At 39.5% G+C, this 10,116-nt stretch overlaps 1 protein-coding gene across 1 annotated transcript in view; it reads left to right on the top strand.

Annotated features, from left to right (window-relative positions):
* Nucleotides 1-3,632: 3,632 nt before the first annotated feature.
* RAB18 (RAB18, member RAS oncogene family) overlaps nucleotides 3,633-10,116 on the top strand; it is a 37,590-nt gene continuing 31,106 nt past the window's right edge. The window contains exons 1-2 of the mRNA XM_029953841.1: nucleotides 3,633-3,835; nucleotides 8,158-8,213. Of these exons, the coding sequence (XP_029809701.1) occupies nucleotides 3,768-3,835; nucleotides 8,158-8,213 (124 nt within the window). The 5' untranslated portion in view covers nucleotides 3,633-3,767. The remainder of the gene's footprint in view (nucleotides 3,836-8,157; nucleotides 8,214-10,116) is intronic.

Consider the following 10,116-nt stretch of genomic DNA (forward strand, 5'->3'; position numbering starts at 1 on the left):
CTAGCCAGAGCAGTGGTGGTAGGGATGAAAAAACTGGATAAATGTCAAGGATGCTTAAGGTAGAACTGTGAGGACTGTTTGGGTGTGGGGAGTGAGAGAGAGGTAGGTAGGTGTTCGTGCCATTCCATAAGAAGAAAATCAGGAGAAAACGCTGGTAGGGACGAGAAGATAATGTGCTCAGTATCAGCCATGTTTAGCTGGGGATTCTCCGCTCGGGCGTACCCATGTGGAGATGGCATGGCAGCTGTGTATGTTGGCCTAAACTTCAAGGGAGAAATCTCAATCAGAGCCGTAACTTTCAGACTACTCCAAGTAAATGCAATAAGGAAGGCATGTAAGTCCAAGAAGACAGTGTGTGTGTAGAGTAAGTGTGAATAAGAAGTGTGTGTAAAGTAAGATGATAAAGCCAGACTAAAATCCTAAAACCCAAAGAACAAAAATGTTTATAAGATGAGCAAGAGGATCTCACAAAAAAACAAAAACAAAAACAAAAAAACTGAAAAGTGGTCTAGAGGTAGGAGGATCTCTAAGAAACTATGATGTTGCCTAAGTAGTTCAAAGATGTCTCATACAATATCAATAAATCCAGACATAATTTATGAGAAGGTTTTTGTTTTATCTTGGTGTGAATACTACAGTGAGGCAATTCTCAAACTTTTTGGTTGTACAAACTATTGTATACTCTTACAAATTATTGAGGACTGAAAAGAGCTGATTATGTGGCTATGCCTATTGATATTTACTAGAAATTAAAGTAGAAAGCTTTAAACATATGAATTCATTACAAATAATAAACCTATTTATTATTAGTTAATACGTTTATAAAAATAACTATTTTAAAACAAAAAGCTTTGTGAGGAGCGTGGCATTATTTTACATTTTGGCAAATCTCTTTAATATCCGGCTTACAAGAAAACTGCTGGCGGCGGGCGGGTGGGGGGGGCGCCTGGGTGGCTCAGTCTGTTAAACCTCCGACTTTGGCTCAGGTCATGATCTCACGTTCCTGGGTTTGAGCCCCACTTCTGGCTCTGTGTGTACAGCTTGGAGCCTGGAGCCTGCTTCTGATTCTGTGTCTCCCTCTCTCTCTGCCCCTCCCCCTCTCATGCTCTGTCTCTCTCTGTATCAAAACTAAATAGAACATTAAAAATTAAAAAAAGAAAGAAAGAAAACAGCTGGATTCTCATTATTGGTTCTGCCTTCAATCTGTTTTGCTGTCACACTTTACGAGTAGCCTCTGGGAAATTCCACCTTATTGTCATAAAAGACTAAGAGTGAGAAAAGTAGGTAACATCTTAAAAAATGATGAAAATAGTTTGATTTTGCAGGCTTCCTGAGAGAGAACCCTAGGGATCTGGGGCCTACACCTTTAGGATTAATAATGCTCCAGAGTAGGAGAGATGACCATACTGTGGGCCTCATAAATAAGCTCTTGGTACCATAGTCAAAAGTACGCTGAATAAAGTCGACTGAGGCTTCAAGGTTTATTTTATGAGAGGTTGAGGTGGCCTGGTTGCTACTACCTTCCAAAGTTAAGAATGGACTTTAGAATGTTCTTTCAATTAATTCATTCAACATGTATTTATTTAGCACATATTCTATGCTAGGAAAAGTTTTAGAGGCAGAAAATGTAACAATAAACAAAACAGACAAAAAGGCTTGCCTTCATGCTGGGGAAGATTATACAGTGAACAAAATAGTAAAATATATAGTATATAGGAGCATGGTAAGTACTATGCAGAAGAATAATGCAAAGAGGTATAGGGATTGTTGGAAGGATTTGCAAATTTCAATACAGGAAACAGAGAAGGACTCATCTCACTGAGCAAAAGCAAGATTTGAGCAAAGACTTGAAGGAGGTGAGAGAGCCATTTGGTTATCTGGTGGAAGATCTTTTCTAGGTATTTGAAAAATTAATTTTTAAAATTTATTCTAAATTTCATTAATACGTATTCTTTAGTTGGGTGTCTATTGTATCTGCCAGTAGCTGCAACTATAAGAAAATAAGATCTGAGAACTAATGTTCATTTAGTGTCTGCTTTGTACCAGGCACTCTGCTGGGTATTATATATGAAGTTTGGTACCTTCATTAAGATTTACAGTTTAGTGAAGAAGACAAACATGCACGTACAATTCCTGCAATAGTGGTGTAGCAGTTCTTAAGAGTAGCAGTAGTCGGTTTGAAGTTGCACCAGCAGAGGCTTTTTTTTTTTTATTTTTAAATGTTTTTTATTTATTTTTGAGAGACAGAGAGAGACAGCGTGAGCCGGGGAGGGTCAGAGAGAGGGAGACACAGAATCTGAAGATAGGTTCCAGGCTCTGAGCTAGCTGTCAGCACAGAGCCTGACAAAGGGCTCAAACCCACGAACCGTGAGATCACGACCTGAGCCGAAGCCGGACGCTTAACCGACTGAGCCACCCAGGCGCCCCCAGGAGACGCTTCTACACACCTGATCTTACCAGAAGTTTACACGTCCCACAGTGAACTAACGTGTGAAGGGTACTACTCTTTAACGTAGCGGAAAGTAAGCCAGGAAGTTAGTAACACCTGACGGCACCTTTTACCGAGCACTCGAGTTTACAAAGCATGTTCACTAAGTAATCCATTTAATATTCATAACCATTTTCAGAAGTTGGTATTATTCTTAGAAGTATTGCCTTTGACTCTGAGATGGGAAACAGGCTCAGAAGGCTAGATACTGTAAAGCAGTTATACAGTATGTTGCGGGGTCTTCGTAATGGAAACTCTGTGGTGCAACTTCGTATGTTTAAGTAGCAGTGGGACCGGAGCTGTGGGCAGAAAGGGCTGTACTTCTGCTGTATGAAGCTGGTGGTTATATACTTAGTGCTCAAAGAGGAGGAGACGTTCAGGGAGTATTAGATCATAAATGGTTTTCTTTGAAAAACTATTTTTACAGGAAAAACTATTTTCTCTGGTGATTATCATTCAGTTCCATATTAATAATCAGGAAGATAGGCAGTCATGAAACCCTTTAAGAATGTAGCAACCAGGGGCACCTGAGTGACTCAGTCGGCTGGGCGTCTGGCTTTGGCTCAGGTCATGATCTCACGGTTCGTGGGTTCGAGCCCCGCGTCGGGTTCTGTGCTGACAGCTAGCTCAGAGCCTGGAACCTGTCTTTGGATTCTGTGTCTCTCTCTCTCTCTCTCTCTCTCTCTCTCTCTCTCTCTCAAAAATAAATAAAAACATTAAAAAAAAAAGAATGTAGCAACCAGCACATACTTGAACCTTATCACAACCATGCGGTCTATAGGTCAGCCTTGTGGGCTGAAGGTGAACATTTTTCCGCTTCTATCCTACATCAAGTAGAGTTAGGATTTAAACTTAAGGTAATCTGCCTTCAAGCACAAAGCTTTTCCTACTGCAATGCAGCTGTTATGAGCAGCTGCTGAAATAAAAGAGCGTTAAGCTCAGTCCTTTCCCAAGTACACCACTACAGGAGGGTTAGGTTAGGCTGGAGAGGAGTAACCGCCTACAAAGGAGCGTGAAATCACACAAGGCTCTTCCCTTCTGCGCTTGCGCAGAGGAGGAATTAAATTCTCCGGAAAGAGGCCTGGGACTCCGAGTTTGCGCAGACGCAGAGCTTCCTCAAGGCGGAACTGGGGCGACCCGGGCTCCTGCAACCTAAACACCCGGGGAGAAAGGAAGGTGGCAGAGGCGCAGCGGTGCGCATGCGCGGGCACTTCTCTCCGGTGAAGGGTTGAGAGCCGGACCGGGCGGCCAGCTGGGCTGAGAGTGGAGTAGGGTCAGGATGGACGAGGACGTGCTGACCACCCTGAAGATCCTCATCATCGGCGAGAGTGGCGTGGGCAAGTCCAGGTGAGGGGAGTGTGCGGGCCGTGACGAGGGCGGCAGGGCTCTTTCTGCCTCCGTGGCCGCTGTCTGCTGGGCCGCGACGGGAACGGTAAAGGCGGCGGCCGGCGCGGGCCCGGCTGGGGCGGGCTCGGCTGGTTCTCCGGGCCTCTCGGCCGCGCGGTCCCTCACCCCCCGCCTCCCCCAGGGCCCGCCGATTCTCGGCCTGTGTCGGGCCCGACTAGTCCGGATCGCTTCTCCTCCTGTCGCACCGAATAAACAATTCCGAGGGCCGCCGCTCGGCCGGCCGGTTTGCTGCCGACGAGCCTAGGGCGTGGCGGGCGCGTTTGGGCCCGAGTGCGGCGGAGCGCGAAGCCGGGTCTCGGCCCCCGGCGCCCAGGCTCGCTGTCACTCACCCCGCGAGTTGTTGAGTTGTAACTTTAGCACTTCGGGTTTTGTCAGGCTTTCTCTGAATACGTAGGCTTCTGCACAGGAAGTTTCCCGACGCCTTAGGTCACATTCCTGGCCTATTTTGGTGCACCCCGTTGTCGCCTCTCTGTTTCTTTATGAGTCAGCTGTGAAAGAACGCCGTGGTCTTCTGACCCCTTGAGTAATTCTCCTTAGTCCAAGATGCTAGTTGAAGCTTCCCACCACCTTTGAGGATAGAGTGTTACTGTCACTTCGCGTTCTGCCACCTCATCTGGAGGTAAAAGAGCGAGGTAGTGTTTTGTGTTTTCTTTTTTGACTCTTGGGGGGAAAATACTAATTGACAGTAAGTTCGAGTTGAGTGTCAGGTTAAGCGTCAGTGGGTGTTGCAAGCGGGGTGTGTGTGTGTGTGTGTGTGTGTGTGTGTGTGTGAGAGAGAGAGAGAGAGAGAGAGAGAGAGAGAGAGAGATTGCATTCAAGCCTTAGAACAAAGTTTTCAGAGTAAAGTGTTCCTTGTCATCCGGTGATTATTATCACTGGCTTATATGCTAGGCTGTCTTGATTTTTAAATATTCAAATTCCAGGAGCTATAGATAATTCCATGTTTTAGCTATGCCTCCTGCTGACCTTATCGTTCAAATCACTTGGTAAAGTTTTCCTTTTTTTTTTTAGATACTTAAGGATTTGAAATTTTATTCTGTAATATGTTCTGCAATTTTATGTATTTTTCAGGTATGGCAGTGTATTTTCTAATTTTCCTCATTTAATATTCTCAGTGTATGTTGGAGTGGGGGGCTTGTACATAACAATGAATAAATTAATGAATCTATGGGCTAGCAAAATAGTATTGGGTGTGTGTGTGTGTATTTAAAGGTTTGAGTATTTTTTATGATCACCATCTATTATATTTGAAGGTTAAAAAGTTAGTTAATATGTTGAACATTGTCTTAAAAGGAGTTCTATAGCCTCTTGACCTTTCCTTTTTACTTGAGATGAGACTCTCATTTAGGTTAAGGCATATGAAATTGCTGATTTTGAACTCAAGAATGGTTAAATGTCTTTCCTGCAGTTCAATTCAAGTTTGGTTGGCTCTTTTTCTAAATGTATTGACTGGATGACTATTTAGGCCCTATTAAAATTTTCTGGAAGGTTAATTGGAGTGTTTACATAACTGAGGTTCTTTCTCTAGCATAAAAATCTGTTAAATGGATTTACTGGTTTCCTTAGTTTTCTCCCCTCAGACAAACTTGTTTGGATCTAATCTCCAAGCTTTCCTAAGTACCTAATGGTGAATTTTCACCTCCTTACTGCAAAATTTTAATGCCTTTAACTGCCTCTTTCAAGAAAGGATTGTGTTTAGGGAGAAAGTTGGCATCTGTCTATATAGCTCTCTAGATGCAGATATACTATATTATTGGTGTATGTGATAGATGGAAAACACCCTTGAACACTTTCTGGATGAGAATAAATGCCAAAATGGAAGCCTATGCTTTTTAAGGTGAGTTAGTACAAAAACAATGGTCATGGATATTATCTTAAAGGGTTGTTCTGACTAATACGTTTCTGTGATCTAGAATTAGTAGAAGTCCAGTATCACTTGTATTATTGCACGACAAAGTATATCTTTCTTTGAAAATTTAATTAATTTATTTTTATTTACATTCAAGTTAGTTAACATATAGTGTAATAATGATTTCAGGAATAAAATTTAGTGATTCATCACTTATAACACCCAGTGCTCATCCCAACATGCATCTCCCCAATGCCCCTTGCCCATTTAGCCCATCCCCCCTACCACCCAACATCCCTCCAGCAACCCTGTTTGTTCTATTTTAGAGCCTCTTATTGTTTGTCTCCTTCTCTGTTTTCATATTATTTTTGCTTCCCTTCCCTTATGTTCATCTGTTTTGTAACGACAAAGGACATCTTAACTAATTCAAATTAGTGGGTTATTTTTCCAGTTTATTTCAGACGGTTGGAGTGTAATGAGCATGTGTGATAGCAGCCAGGAGATCAGGATTATGAAACTGGTGTTTGTGATACTTGAACACTCTAGGCCTTCATTTCTTCATTTGAAAAATGAGGTTCTAATGGAAATCACTCAAACCTTCACTAATATTAAGTGTATGGGGTTCTTTGATTCTGTGGCTCAAAGTAGCACAGTGTTTCAGAGACTGGAAGGGATTATAGAGACTTTTATTATCTCAATTTCTGTCTCTCCTATACCCTGTGTATCCCCATCCTTTTTGGCCAATCTCATTTGTAAATTAGGAAAGGCAGAGTAGTTATGATCACACTGTTTACTATAAACTTGGTCTCCTCTCAGTGATATGGTGGTAGTTACTCCTTCCATTTATACCTCTGCATGGAGGGTATTTTGCTCCTTTAACTTTGAAAATATGAAAGCTTAAATATACATCCTGTAGAGCTTTGGTTCTTAATCATTTTCTGGTTGTGGATTCTTTAAAAAATCTAATAGAGAAATAGACTCTCTGCTTAGAAAAAAGTAAAACATAGAGCTTAGAATACATTTCCAACTAACAGTGTACCCCTGGCTAACTTCTGCTTATATTAAAATGTGTCACTTTGTACCATATCATTTCCCTGTCTTTCCTGACAACACACCATTAATGACCAGGGTTATTGTAAGGATCAGCAATTATGTAAGGAGAACCGCTGGCTCAGGTGTGTGGCATATTGTTGATGTTCAATAAATACTAGCAAACACCATTGTTATTATTTGTATTGTTCTGGTATTATGATTACTACTACTGCTACTCTACAAGGTTCTTATGTTTTTGTAATACCCAAAGGCCATTATGTGTTGCAACATACTCTGGACCCCAAAAAAAAAAAAAAAAAAGTTCTAGCAGCAATAATTACAACCTATAGAAATATACATAATTTTTTTTTTGCAGTTCAAGCATCTGATAGCTATTTCCTTGATTTTATTAATGCATGCAGGTGAATAGAACTGTGTAGTCCTATTGTAGGAGACAGTGTGAGGGAAGATTGATTAGTTTTATACATCTAGGGCTTTTATTTTTGAAGAGCCTTTAATAACTGGCACTTCACCTTACATTAAATAACTAATTCTGGGAGATCTAAAATCTTAGAGTACTTTTAATGGTGTCTTTTTCTTTTATTTCATCTCTTTTCTTCTAGTTTCTTTACAGTTTCCTGGATTTAGTCCTTCTTATCTCTTACCATAACCATGGTAGTTGTCTTCTGTTGATTTTCTTGCCTTTTTTATTCCTGTCATTAACTTTTCTCTACCATTTTCAAAATGTAGAACATTTTTTGCCATTTTTTTAAAAAGCTCTCTGTTGCCTACTTGATTTCATACACCCTACTTAGCATTTGCCAGAGTGTACTTACTCTGGCTCTCGTCTGATCTATCTACCGTCACTTTGTTAATCTTTTCTTCCCATGTAGGTAGTAGGTTCTACAGCTTGTTAAAAAATAATAGATTTTCTCACCTTTCTGTGTTTACTTGAGTTCAGAGTGGATTACACGTCAGACTTAAACAAAACATTAATTGGTTGTATTCCAAGAGACTTATTTCCCCCCCTTTTGTCCATGTCACAGTATAATGTGTTGCTGATACTATTTTCTCAGAAGGGCATACCAGTACAGTTCAAAACCAAAACACAACCCAAATCTTTTCACACTTGGGAATTATGTGGGGAAGCATGGGGAGTATAGTAAGTAAACTACTTTGCTCTTGGGATTCTTTTATTGCCTTTTTAATCATTTAATTCCTCTGTATATACCTGCGCTGAGACAGTATTTGTGGAAGCAGACCTACAACAGCTATTCTTGTCTGTGTCTAATTTGTGACAAAATATAATACTTGTAAATATTCACCAAATGGTTAAGGAGAAAGAGAAATTTCTAATCTGTCTTTTTAACATCTCTTTTAGCCTGCTCTTGAGGTTCACAGATGATACTTTTGACCCAGAACTTGCGGCAACAATAGGTAAGCCTATAGTTAAAAATTCAGTAGAAATGCCACATATTTTCTTGCCTTCAGTCTGTTTTATCTAAATCCTTCTACCCTTTATCTCGCCACCCCATTGCTTCCATGTCTGTTGAACTCTTCTTTATCTTTCAAGGCTTAACTTGGTTTCGTTAAATTTCTGGAGCCTTTGTAGATCTCACCAAGCAAGCTCACATAGAGCTTAGAACACATTTCCAACTAACAGTGTACCCCTGGCTAAGTTCTGCTTATGTTAAAATGTGTCACTTTGTACCATATCAGTACACTATTTGTTGGTTCATGGCACTTTGTTAACACTGTGGATATTATGATTATCCGGACACACATTTCTTTCTTGTACTAGGGATTGTCTTTTATTTAGCAGCATACAATTACCTGAATATTTATTGTATGCCAGGCATTGTCCTGAGAGGCCAGGTTATAATGATGAATAATGCAGACTTGCTGTCTATCATCATGGACCTAACTGTCACCTAATGGTAGAGTGTGTCGCCTTTTTAGCATTTGCTACAGTATTGTGCATATGTTCTGAATTCAACATGTTTGTTGATATTAGTTGTTAAAGATTGTTAGAGGCAGTAATACCTTAATGCCTTTTAAAAATGAAATTTATATGGCCTGAAAGTGGTTGGCTACACTAGCTTGCAAGAATACATGAGAAGATAGGGCTAAATATTTTAGTGTGTCAGATGTTTAGAGAGTAGATGACAATAGAAAAGTATCAAGAGACAGCTTGACAGCTTGCAGTGTGTGAAAGAGCTGAGGCAGAGCAGGATAGTAGTCTTGGCTCTGCCTTGAACCAGTTGTCTAGACCTTGAGGAAGTCCTTTAACTTCACTGTTTTCAGAGAAATAATACACTTTTTTTATAGCACTAAAATTTCATGAGCTGATAAATAGAATGTAGTATATACAATCCTAGTATTATTATTAGGGAAAATAAGAGTTTCTCTTAACTGGCTTTATTTATTTTCATTTATTGTGTGTGTGGATTTATTTTTGATTCCTTTTTTCCAAATGTCAAATAATTTCATACTTAGAGAAAAGTTATAGAAATAGAACAAGAATTTTTGCATATCCTCATTGATATTTGTGGTTTAAACATATACTTTATCATTCTTCCTCTACATACACAGACCAGTATTGTTTTTTTTGAATGGAGATTAAAATTGAGGACATTATTAACCTCTAAATACTTTAATGTGTATTTCCTAAAGGAACATGGATACAGTTCTACTCTATACAGACAGATTTCATTTATATCTCCCTAATGTCTGATTTAGCAAAAGAAAAAAAAAATTATTTCTGGCCCAGGATCCAGTCCAGGATCACACACAATTTAGTTGTCATTTTTTTTTCAGTGTCTTAATCTTCTGAAAAGCTCTTCAGTCTGTCTTTGTCTTTCATGGCCTTGACATTTTTGGAGTACTTACAGGTTAGTTACATTGTAGAATATTCTTCAATTGCATTTGTCCAACGTATCCTCATGGGTAGATTCAGGTTATATATTTTTGACAGCAATTCTAAAGTGCTTCTCAGAGCATGGTATATATTTGTACCATTCTGGCGATGGGACTTTGGTTACTTATGGTGATATATGTCAAATTTCTCTACCATGAAGTGTCATTCTGTCATTCTAACTATGGTGGTTATCAAACGGTGATTTTTTTTTTAATGTTTATTTCTTTCTTTCTTTTTTTTTTGGTGTATTTATTTATTGTGTGTGTGCTAACTTTATTTTTTATTTTTTTTAGAATATAACACTTTTTTTTAACATATGCAATTATTTTCCATCATTTACAATACAGTAGTTACAATGACACTCCAAATGGATAAGCAAAGTAAAAAATCAGAACCCCCACTTCTATTTCATGTAATTAGACT

Source organism: Suricata suricatta, chromosome 10, assembly GCF_006229205.1.
Source record: "Suricata suricatta isolate VVHF042 chromosome 10, meerkat_22Aug2017_6uvM2_HiC, whole genome shotgun sequence".
NCBI classification, from domain to species: domain Eukaryota; kingdom Metazoa; phylum Chordata; class Mammalia; order Carnivora; family Herpestidae; genus Suricata; species Suricata suricatta.